This window comes from Arachis ipaensis, chromosome B07 (assembly GCF_000816755.2).
Source record: "Arachis ipaensis cultivar K30076 chromosome B07, Araip1.1, whole genome shotgun sequence".
Taxonomy (NCBI): domain Eukaryota; kingdom Viridiplantae; phylum Streptophyta; class Magnoliopsida; order Fabales; family Fabaceae; genus Arachis; species Arachis ipaensis.
This window is the reverse complement of record NC_029791.2, coordinates 86,511,258-86,523,274: the sequence shown is the minus strand read 5'-3', so window position 1 is coordinate 86,523,274 and position 12,017 is coordinate 86,511,258. Positions and strand designations below refer to the sequence as shown.

Here is a 12,017-nt window from a genome sequence, read left to right as displayed (position 1 = left end):
TCACAGGCTGATACATGGAGTAACACCCAAGGGGTCATGTTTGAGAGTGTCACGAAGGCTAGCTGTCAGATTATTGAATCCTGCTGGAATAATGAGCGGGCTCCGGTGGACACATACATCATGGGGTTAGCTGCAAGCATACGCGAACGCAATGATTATGACGAACAGGTTCTTATATTATTATGCATGTTTACGTATCTTTTAGAAACTAAATGCTTTGTCGATATATTGATGTACAAGGACAAGTTGATTTGGCATTTCATACATTTTCATATTTTATGGAGTTAAATGTATTTCAGTATTTGTGCTTTTTGATACCTAATTGTTCTGTGTTAAATCATGTTTCTTTCATAGACTGTATTCAAATAATTTCCATTGATACATTAAGTTTACTGTTTTTTTTTGGATATTGTATCTTGTGTTCCAAAACTATTGACATCCGTCTAAGTTCAAGCATGTAAATTTCTTATGTGTTAAATCATTTGCTTGCTTATGGAATCTTGTTGCTATCAGGACAACAGAGAGAAACCTGGAGTTCCTGTTGTACAGCTTAATGTTATACGCCTGTTTGCTGAACTAAGTGTTGTAGTCAACAAGTCTGAGCTGGTAGACGTGATATTACCTCTTTTTATCGAAAGCTTAGAAGAGGGTGATGCTTCAACTCCAAGTTTATTGAGACTCCGAGTATGGATCTTTGTCGTCGGAGCAATATGAATTTTGTCAATATATTGTGACCATCTGTTATCACACATTATCTGTGAATCCCTTCACTTTTACTCTACAAATCTTATGTTGTGCTTTGTTGTCACCCTTTCAGCTTCTAGATGCTGTATCTCAAATGGCCAGTTTAGGTTTTGAGAAGTCTTACCGTGAGACGGTAGTTTTGATGACAAGAAGCTACTTGAGTAAACTTACCAGTGTGGGATCAGTTGAAAGCAAAACAGAGGCATCTGAATCTACCACTGAACGAGTTGAAGTAAGTAATCTTTCTAGATATTAACAAGACATGTTAAATTTGATTTACTCATTGAAATTCAATATCAAAGGATGCTCACTAGTTGAATTACATTCTAGACTTTACCTGCAGGATTTCTTCGCATTGCTAATGGACTTACTAGCGATAAATTGCGTTCAGATTTCCGCCATCGGTTGCTCTCCCTCTGCTCTGATGTTGGTTTAGCCGCTGAGTCCAAAAGTGGAAGGTATGCCTTTTTCTATGCAGGGCACAACGTATACAATAATGCAGAATTTTGTTGATAATTTGGTTTATTTGATGAATTTTGAGGTGGTCAAGCTAGATCTGTGTCAACGATCTCATTGCAGATGTGATACATGATAGGGTGCAATGGTGCCGTTTGATCCATGTTGCCAATCCCCCCTAGTGGGATAAGGCTTTGTTTGCTGTTTGTTATTAATGAATTATGATTTCTCAAGATTTTAAATCTGATTATTTTCAGTGTATATGCTACAGGAGTGGACCAGATTTCCTGGGTCCTCTGCTCCCTGCAGTTGCTGTGATGTGTTCTGATTTTGATCCCACACTAAATGTGGAGCCATCACTTTTAAAACTGTTTCGTAACCTCTGGTTCTATGTTGCTCTCTTTGGTCTAGCACCTCCAATACAAAAGACTCCGCAAGTCACAAAGGCAGTTTCCAGTACCATGAATAGTGTGGGAAGCATGGGTACAACTGCTCTTCAAGCCATAAATGGACCATATATGTGGAATGAAGAGTGGTCTTCTGCTGTGCAGCGTATTGCTCAGGGTACTCCTCCACTAGTAAGTTTTCCTGAAAGATCTTTTAAGATTTTGGGCAAACAACTTCATTTACCAAACAGTACATGTATTTGCTTGTAGTTTTACTTTTATATTTTTCTATTTCTGCCCAGGTTGTTAGCTCAGTGAAATGGCTTGAGGATGAGCTGGAACTAAATGCTCTGCATAACCCAGGCAGTCGTCGGGGAAGTGGTAATGAAAAAGCTGCTCTTGTGCAGAGAGCTGCTCTTTCTGCAGCTTTAGGAGGGAGGGTTGATCTCCCAGCAATGACCACAATCTCAGGTGGATTGAATTTAATTTATGTTAATATCCTAAATCTTGAATTGCTAACTTGCTCACATTCGTAGACAATTGCTGCTTCTTGGGTAAAATTTATGCCCTTTTTTGGCTTGATATTATGTAAATTGAAATATATAATGTGGTTTCTGATTTTTTTGTTTTGGTTGGAATTTATGCCCTTGCTCCTTCGTGACTCTTGTGCTCACTGTACACCACTTCAGCCTATCCTGATTACTCTGTTAATTTACTTTACTTCAATTATTTTGCAGGTGTGAAGGCTACTTATCTTCTCGCTGTAGCTTCTCTTGAGATCATTCGCTTCAGTAGCAATGGTGGAATTCTAAATGGTGGTACCACAATGGATGCTGCTAGAAGTGCCTTTACCTGTGTCTTTGAATATCTCAAGACTCCAAACCTAATGCCTGCTGTTTTCCAGTGTTTAACTGCAATTGTTCACAGGGCCTTTGAAACAGCTGTCTCATGGCTAGTAGGTTTTACTTTCTTTGACAGTTTAGTTGATCAAACTTTTGCAAATAGATTTGCTGATTGGAAATAGGTTCAACTAAATTGTGTTTAACCATCTAATATTCCCCTTTGTGTACACTAATGGGCGGGCCACTTGGCCTCAACCCAAGGACATAGCAAGGAAGCATTTTCTCATAGATAGTAGCTATTGTTATCCTAATATATACCTATGTATAAACTGGTACTATGTTTCTATCTACAAGTTTTGAGGTCTATGGTTTTCGCATGTGGATTATGTTGCTTTCGTAGCATTAATATGGAGAGACTATCATTTAGGTTCCTTCTTGTTGTATTAGTATATATATTCAGGGTATTTCCTTTAGCTCGTTTAATGGAAAAAAAATCAACAAAGGTCTGTCTGGTTAACTTGTTTTATGTACTCATCAGCGTAAAATCATACTCTCATTGAGAGGACTTGTGACTTAAGAAGTGATTTTTCTCCAAAATTTAATCTGTTCTAAACATTTACATTTATCGGGACATATGTGGTGTCATTTGTGTTTCTGCACTATATGTTGTGATGTTGATTGGTATGCTTCAGGAAGATCGAGTGTCTGAAATAGGCCATGAGGCTGATGCCCGAGACTCAATACTTACAGTGCATACCTGCTTTCTAGTCAAAAGTCTGTCCCAGAGGGAGGATCATATAAGAGAGATTGCAGAGAACTTGTTAACTCAAATTAGTGATAAATTTCCACAGGTGAATTTAACACTATATGTGGTGTTTGTCTAAAATTTGGTTCTTTGCACTTTCTTGTGGTGTCCAGCATATTTAAGATTAGAACTACATCTTCCAGGTTTTGTGGGATGCAACCTGCTTAGACTCGATGCTATTTTCATTTCAAGAGGACTCTTCTTCTACTGTCATCAATGATCCTGCTTGGACAACAACAGTCCGTTCCTTATATCAGAGAATTGTTCGCGAGTGGATAATTAAATCACTTGCAAATGCTCCGTGCACTAGTCAGGGCCTTCTTCAGGTTGACATGCTCTGTTCCATTGAAAAAATTTATTTTATTTTTCTAGTGTATTTTTTTCCCTTCACCTTTTGTCTCAACATTTAGGTACTTGCTCGTAAGGGGATAATATGTTGCTTCTTGCATTTGATGTTTTTTGTTTTTGCATAAATATTCAATTTCTGTTTGCATGTGCCACTGGATATTTCTCTGGGATGAGCATCTTCGACTAATCTAAACAAGAAAATAAATATTTTAAATCATTCTAGGTATAATTGTATAAACTTCTCCTTCATAACTCTGTTTATTACCCTTGTTTTCCATTGTATCTTCGGTTTTTTTGGCACTTCACATATGGTTCAAATATGGCTGTGCTTCCAGTTCTAGTTAACTTGAATTCTGAAATTTGTCCCAAAATTTGTGGGTGCAAAGGTTCTTTTGATCCTTATATGTATTCCTGTTTGATTGTTACTACTTGCTACTCAATATATCTTTCTGTTTGCATTATATATTGGTGGCATTGTTGCCCTATCTTTTTTCCTCCTTAAATGCCTCACAGTTTTTCCCCCATCTCTGTGTATATTCCACACCAGGATAAACTTTGTAAAGCAAACACATGGCAAAGAGCACAACCAACAATTGATGTTGTTTTACTTTTGTCTGAGGTACGAATTGGCACGGGGAAAAGTGACAGCTGGCCAATACAAATAGCAACTATTCCTGCAGTCGTGGCTGCAGCTGCTGCAGCTTCAGGTGCAAACTTAAGAGCATCTGAGTCTTTCAATTTAGAGGTTATTAATTCAGGTCAGTGCAACCAGGCTGCAGCAACAGTTAAGTGCAACCATGCTGGAGAAATAGCTGGTATGAGAAGGCTGTATAACAGCATGGGTGGGTTTCAAACCAACACTCCTCCTCCTACTGGTTCTGGTTTTGGCCTTGGACTTCAAAGAATTATATCTGGCGCATTTCCTCAACAACCACTAGCTGAGGATGACACATTCAATGGAATGTTGCTTGGTAAGTTTGTGCGCCTACTACAACAGTTTGTCAATGTAGCAGAGAAAGGGGGGGAGGTGGTTAGGTCCGAATTTCGTGAAACTTGCTCACAAGCTACCGTACTGCTCTTGTCAAATTTGGTAAACCCATTTCACTCTTTATTGTAGTAATTGTAATTTTTTTGGGGTCTGTGTTCATGTGTACCGTTTGTGCCCTTGTCTGAGTTTTGTTTTTTTCTTATGGACAAGAGTTCTGGATCCAAATCAAACATGGAGGGCTTCTCGCAACTTCTTCGTCTTCTTTGCTGGTGTCCTGCTTATATTTCCACCCATGATGCAATGGAGACTGGTGTTTTCATTTGGACATGGTTGGTATCTGCTGCGCCTCAGCTTGGACCTCTTGTCCTTGCTGAGCTTGTTGATGCATGGTTATGGACAATCGACACCAAGCGGGGCCTTTTTGCAGCTGGGGAAAGGTATTCTGGGCCTTATGCAAAACTGAAGCCTCATCTATCCCCTGGGGAGCCTGAAATGCCGCCAGGGAATGATCCTGTTGAGCAGATAATCGCTCATCGATTGTGGCTTGGCTTTCTAATTGATCGATTTGAGGTTAGGAAGTTGCTCATCATTTTTTGTTAGCTTACATTTTGTTTCCTTCTGCTTATTGTCCAAAGTATCGTTATGATTCATAGTTTGTTTTTTCGTTTGCTATGATCTTAAGTCATTGTAATTGTACCATGTTTCGATATTCATATTGTATAACAAAATTTTTCATTATTTCCACCACCTTCTAAATCTTCTATGCTTGTTTAAATTGTTATCGGTGAATGGTCTGGTTTGAGTACTGTAGTATTTGCCTTGGGTATTGCTTTTCACATGATTGCTAGGTGATAATAATCAAAAACCATTAGTTGAAGAAGCTGTCTGGATTGTATTAAGTTATGTTTTGATCGAAACTATATTTAAATGGATGTAATTAAACATGAAATTTTGCTAGGTTGGATCTTTGGTTCTTCTATAAGCTACTGGATTTTTTGAGTAAAAGATTATGTTCTGCTTGTTCGATATGTACATTGAATTCCAGAATCCATTTGTGAATGACCCATTATATGAAGGTATTCAGTTCTTGATCAGTAGGCCGTCTATGGTATAATATTATTGTTCTTCTTATTCTTATTATTATAATTTTATTGGTATTAAATTGCTCATAATTGTTAAGCTGCCATTGTTTTTGTTCTGATTGGCTAATCACCTATTAACTTGAGTAGCGTTATTCTTTACTATTTTAAACATTGAATCTATTTTTAGCTCTAAAAGTTGCAAATATGTTACTAATTTTATATTTTCATTTCCCTGAATCACTATTTGTGTTGTCTATTATAGGCAGTTCGGCACCAAAGTGTGGAGCAACTCTTACTTTTTGGTAGGATGTTGCAGGGGACAACAAAGCTTCCGTGGAATTTTTCACGGCATCCTGCTGCCACTGGTGCATTTTTCACTCTCATGCTTCTAGGGCTTAAATATTGCTCATGTCAGTTTCAAGGCAATCTGCAAAAATTTCAAATAGGGCTTCAGCTGCTTGAAGATAGGATTTATCGGTAAGGGTCTTTTGTAATTTATCTTTGTCACTCTTGCTACGTTTATCCTTATTCTTTTTCTTTACCTAAGCTGAAAGTTCCCTTTACCTTTGTGCTTAGTTTTATTTGTTCATTATTTTCCATGGGAACTACATGTAAGTTACATAGTGATCATCTAAACCAATATCTTTCCCATCTTTTACCCCAAAACACATTCTTTGGGCTACTTATTTAGATGATAAAAATTTTTAGCGTGCTAATATGCTTCTGAGGACTTAGCTGGATGAGTTGAAACAAGTGAAGTCACAGACCACATCTGCTTTACTCACCACAGTCTGAATCTGCCACTTAAAATTTTTATGCCAAACGTTGCCATGTTCTAAGTTTTATGTTAATGAATCAATAAGCATTAAAGTTTCCACTCATGTTATGTATTAATTCAATTCATGAATGTTATTTGGAACTCATTGTGTGCTTAATTTATTGTCAGTTGACACTATTCTGCTGAGTACTTGGCCCTGCTATTTATTTATTTATTTCCAGGAACTAAGTAAGATGAACAATATAAATAGTCAATTCTTTTGCAGTATTTCTTTACTTTACTCTTTTATACTGTAGAATAACAAGAAACAAGCTTCACCGAAGTCACACAGAAAATCTTTATATCTTATTATTGTTAAATCTGCAATTAGCTCCATATTTGGTGTTTAAAGTTAGCATTAGCTGAATTACAATATGTTCAGTTTCTTTGGACAAATTGAAATTTCCATCTGGTGCATGCAGGGCCTCTTTGGGTTGGTTTTCTCAGGAGCCTGAGTGGTACGAGACAAACTATACAAATTTTGCTCAGTGTGAGGCTCTGTCTGTTTCTCTATTTGTTCAGTACCTTTCAAATATGAAAGCCGATGCTGTTCAATTTAGTTCAAAAGGAAATGGCCAAGAAAATGTGGTAATAGTTCTTCACTTAGTATTGGCATCTACTTATGCATTTATTGTTCACTTCTGACTTCAAAATCCTGTCTTTTTTGTTATTGATCTTCTCTCAAGTTGGTCTTAACCTTCTCTAGTGACTTGCAAAAATTTTTTCAGCATTTAGTCTGATATTTACATGTGTGTAGAGTGACCAATATCATCCTGTTTGGGGCCAAATGGAGAACTATGCTGTTGGCAGAGAAAAAAGGAGACAATTACTGTTAATGCTATGTCAACACGAGGCTGATAGGCTTGAGGTCTGGGCACAGCCGACAAACACAAAGTATATAACACACTTATGTATCCTTTTTTACTACATGAACTTCATCACGTCTTTTGTTTTTCTCCTTCCCTGAGTTTATGAATACCTGTCATGTACTTTCAGGGAAATTATTTTGCGACCCAAAATTAGCTCAGATAAATGGATAGAACATACCAGAACTGCCTTTTCTGTGGATCCTAAGATTGCTTTATCATTGGCCTTGAGGTTTCCGACCAATTCATCTGTGAAGACTGAAGTAACTCAGCTGGTTCAGGTATGTTTCTTATCATGAGAATTGGGAGTTTGAAGTCCTCACAGTTGAGTGTGTGCCTAATGGAAATTGATTTCATTGGCCAAAATTTAAATATTCTCAGGGTTGATCATTACCTATATTTTCTTGATGTTGGGAAGTGGAATTTTAGCATTGGATTTATGGTAGAAAGTGTTTGATTGAAGGGTTATTCTAACTACATAACTGCAAGAGTTTTCTGCTAGTAATATGATGTGTTATGTAATTCTTAATTTCTCATGTTGAAGGTATTTTGATCCCAGCTACTGTCATGGTTATTCTATGTTCATCATCCTGCAAGTTATGACATGCCTCTCTTTGCAGGCACATATACTGGACGTGCGCAGCATGCCTGAAGCACTACCTTACTTCATCACCCCCAAGGCTGTGGATGATAATTCAGTGCTTTTGCAACAATTGCCTCATTGGGCTCCTTGTTCTATTACGCAAGCTCTAGAGTTCCTTTCTCCAGCATATAAGGGACATCCTCGGGTCATGGCATATGTTCTAAGGGTTCTAGAATCCTATCCTCCTGAACGAGTAACCTTTTTTATGCCGCAGCTGGTGCAGTCTTTGCGACATGATGATGGGGTTAGATATTTTCCAAAGCTTAATTTCATGATTTATTCCCTAAAGATGTGCTTCTGTTGTACTATGTGCCACTTAAACCCCACACATCTATTTCTTCTTTCTCCATTTCAAATGTGCACCTTATGCCTTTCCTCAATTCTGTATTTGTGACTAAATATTTTGGTGTATTATTTCAATTCATTTGCTCAAATCAAAGTTCCATTTTGAGTGAAGCTTCTTCTCATACTTTTTTTAAAGTGAAGATTTATTAACTTTTTCTCAAGTTTATTCTGTATTAAGTGTAAATAATTTTTGCCAAAAGTGACCTTTTTAATGGTGAATTTCAGTGTATGGTTACTTGGTAACTGGTTGAATAATTCTTATATGCAGAAATTAGTAGAAGGGTATTTGCTTAGAGCTGCTCAAAGAAGTGACATTTTCGCCCATATTCTTATTTGGCATTTACAGGTATAATATATGATTGTTATGTATTTTGGTTTGATGAAAGTGGCTATTATTTATTTTAACTTCAATTTTGTTGTGCACATTACTGTTGTTAATTTTGTGTTCCTTACTTTGAATTATAGTTCCTTTTCCGTTGATGGATGATTTAATTACAAGTTTTTTTTTTTATTTAAATAAATAGCTAAGCACATAAGACTTCTTTTTGGGCAGGGTGAGACTGTGCCTGAGCCAGGAAATAATCCTACCAGTGGGAAGGTATATTAAAGCAAATTCCATTATCTCCAGTATAGTTATTGCTATAATATTCTGCTTAAAAATGGCATTAATTTATAACACAGATCCATGTAAAGTACTAGATATTTCCCGAGCACTGAATATTTAAACCAGATTTATTCTTTCTCGATTGGCTCAAAGTTTTGCAAGAATGCTTATTTTTTATTTGAGAGTCTATTGTGTGTTTGCAAATCATCCTTAATAGTCTGTATCTGTTTTTTTATTTCAGAATGGATCATTCCTAGAGCTGCTGCCTGCCGTAAGGCAACGTATAATTGATGGTTTCAGTCCAAAGGCTCTAGACATTTTTACAAGAGAGTTTGATTTCTTTGACAAGGTTACATCCATATCCGGTGTACTATTTCCACTCCCTAAGGAAGAACGCCGAGCTGGTATCCGAAGGTATGGACAGAACCTGAAAGCATAATTTTTTTTGTGAATTCTTAAGTTCAATTTTACTGTTTGATTGAAGTTAATGCTTCTGTTTAGGGAATTGGAGAAAATTGAATTGAACGGTGAAGACCTTTATCTACCAACAGCTCCTAACAAGCTTGTTGTGGGTATTCGAGTAGATAGTGGTATCCCATTACAGTCGGCTGCAAAAGTCCCAATCATGATAACATTTAATGTAGTTGATCGAGATGGGGACAGAAATGATGTAAAGCCACAAGCTTGCATTTTTAAGGTTAGCTGGTCTGATGATACTCCAGACAATAACACCATTTCTTCTTTGGTCCTATTATGAACTCTATATTCTTAAAGTTTCAAGTATTATGTTTTTACTTTGTTATCTTGCCAACACAACTGCAAAACATTGTCTCGTCTGTATGTGTGTATAATATTGGTTATATTTTGATGATGGAATAATCAAACACTAAAGTTATTTTTGCCCTATGATACGTTTATAAGTTATCAAAGCAAAATGCTTCTGTAAAATAATCACTCTGTGCCTTCGACAATTATTTATTACCCGACAACTATATTTGCATGTCTACTATATTTTCTCAAGCATTTCTTGTCAGCAGTGCTTTAATTGCATCTGGGCTGACTGAGTTCTCTTTATTGAAGGTTGGAGATGATTGCAGACAAGATGTTCTTGCCCTTCAAGTAATAGCGCTTCTTAGAGATATATTTCAAGCTGTTGGATTAAATCTTTATCTGTTTCCTTATGGTGTTCTCCCTACTGGTCCAGAGAGAGGTATAATAGAGGTGAGTTTATTCATAATTTTGTTGATGATCCTGAGAATTCAGTGACATCTGGTATTCAGTGAGTGTTTTTCTAGATCAGGAGTTAATATTGACCGAGACTAACACAAAATATACTGTAGTAGAGAGATGTGTACTCACACACTAGAGATGATTTGAGATAAATGAAACATTTGTTGAGTGATTTGTTCTCGATTGCTGTAGACAAATCATCTACATATTGTTTGGCGTTTAGATCAATCATTTAAGAGATTCCTAAGGTTAAGTTTGTTTGTCTTAGAAAAAAATAAATACTGCTTGTTTTTCCTACAAATTTCAACTTCAAATCATTATCATTAGTCAAACCAACCAAATGGGTTACCAATCAAGAATTAGGAATGAAGGCAATGTTAGTTATTTCTCATGTCACAAAAGAAATATTTTCTGGACTGTAGACTCACTGAAGTCCTAATTCTGTTTTTTTATTATTGTCAGGTTGTGCCTAATACACGCAGTAGAAGTCAGATGGGAGAAACAACCGATGGGGGTTTGCTTGAGATATTTCAGCAAGATTATGGGCCTGTTGGATCTGCCAGTTTTGAGGCTGCACGCCAGAACTTTATCATTAGCAGTGCTGGTTATGCTGTTGCTAGTCTTTTGCTTCAACCAAAGGATAGGCACAATGGGAATCTTCTCTTCGACAAGTAAGATAGATTTGTGTTTTGTCAATTACCAACACTATCAGCAAATCTGGTAGTTGTTGCTGATTGATTTGAATTAAGCTTAATCACCTTGAAACTTTGAATGTTGTCTTTGTTTAACCTCACATTTCATTCCTTTACTTACTTTCTCAGTTCTTGCCTCCTTTGCGTTCTTCTGTTACTGCATGTATCATATATTCCTGGTTTTATAAATTGGTAGCTAAGTCCGTTGCTAATATGTATGATGCAGTGTTGGTAGGCTAGTCCATATCGACTTTGGTTTCATCCTGGAAACTTCCCCCGGTGGGAATATGCGCTTCGAGAGTGCACATTTTAAGCTGAGCCATGAGATGACACAATTACTAGACCCATCAGGTGTTATGAAGAGTGATACGTGGACCCAGTTTTTAAGGTAGTGATGGTTCTCTCTAATCCTTTAAAACTCATTCTATATATCAAAAACTAATCATTGATCATTGTTTCACCCATTATTGTACATGTATCTAGTCTATGTGTAAAGGGATACCTAGCTGCACGTCGTCATATGGAGGGGATCATTACTACGGTGGCATTGATGCTAGACAGCGGGTTACCCTGCTTCAGCAGGGGTGACCCGATTGGCAATCTGCGAAAGAGATTTCATCCAGAGATGAGTGAGCGTGAGGCAGCCAATTTCATGACCCATGTCTGTAAAGATGCTTATAACAAGTGGACTACTGCTGGCTATGACTTGATACAGTACCTCCAGCAAGGCATTGAGAAGTGATGATAACATAACAATATAGAATTGACCTAACGTGTACATGCTTGCTTGTAATTTATTTTACATTCATTGTTGTCTTGTGCTTTTATTTTTCCTTTTTGAGGAATTTTCATGGTTATAGTATTCAGAAGGAATAGTATAAAATGGCAGGTGAAGGTTTCTTGTTTTCGTTTTTCTCCTTGTTTCTTGTTTCTTTTTTTTTTTGCCGGTTTTGTTGTGATGTAAAATACAGCTTTGTAATCTTGTTTATTAATGGTAAATACGATTCATTGTATTGGCGAATACATGCTCCCCCGCACCCTCTTGTTCCAACGTCTGGGGGAAAAAACAAAGAAATGAAAGCTTAGTTACTCTTTTTTTTATATGTATATTGAGTATAGACCATGCTAGGTGAACACTAAAATCAACAATCAAAATTAGTTATTAAGAT

The 12,017-nt window shown here is 36.9% G+C and overlaps 1 protein-coding gene across 1 annotated transcript in view; it reads left to right on the top strand.

Moving 5' to 3' along the window:
* The window catches only part of LOC107609535 (phosphatidylinositol 4-kinase alpha 1), a 14,575-nt gene extending 2,706 nt beyond the window's left edge, over window positions 1–11,869 (top strand). Inside the window, exons 3-26 of the mRNA XM_016311537.1 lie at window positions 7–168; window positions 514–684; window positions 818–976; window positions 1,075–1,202; window positions 1,472–1,778; window positions 1,889–2,057; window positions 2,324–2,541; window positions 3,121–3,279; window positions 3,377–3,559; window positions 4,129–4,671; window positions 4,780–5,139; window positions 5,914–6,128; window positions 6,891–7,056; window positions 7,226–7,362; window positions 7,465–7,615; window positions 7,955–8,221; window positions 8,591–8,668; window positions 8,876–8,920; window positions 9,168–9,340; window positions 9,428–9,623; window positions 10,007–10,147; window positions 10,619–10,827; window positions 11,075–11,236; window positions 11,332–11,869. Coding sequence (XP_016167023.1) covers window positions 7–168; window positions 514–684; window positions 818–976; window positions 1,075–1,202; window positions 1,472–1,778; window positions 1,889–2,057; window positions 2,324–2,541; window positions 3,121–3,279; window positions 3,377–3,559; window positions 4,129–4,671; window positions 4,780–5,139; window positions 5,914–6,128; window positions 6,891–7,056; window positions 7,226–7,362; window positions 7,465–7,615; window positions 7,955–8,221; window positions 8,591–8,668; window positions 8,876–8,920; window positions 9,168–9,340; window positions 9,428–9,623; window positions 10,007–10,147; window positions 10,619–10,827; window positions 11,075–11,236; window positions 11,332–11,590 — 4,758 coding nt within the window. The 3' untranslated portion in view covers window positions 11,591–11,869. The remainder of the gene's footprint in view (window positions 1–6; window positions 169–513; window positions 685–817; window positions 977–1,074; window positions 1,203–1,471; window positions 1,779–1,888; window positions 2,058–2,323; window positions 2,542–3,120; window positions 3,280–3,376; window positions 3,560–4,128; window positions 4,672–4,779; window positions 5,140–5,913; window positions 6,129–6,890; window positions 7,057–7,225; window positions 7,363–7,464; window positions 7,616–7,954; window positions 8,222–8,590; window positions 8,669–8,875; window positions 8,921–9,167; window positions 9,341–9,427; window positions 9,624–10,006; window positions 10,148–10,618; window positions 10,828–11,074; window positions 11,237–11,331) is intronic.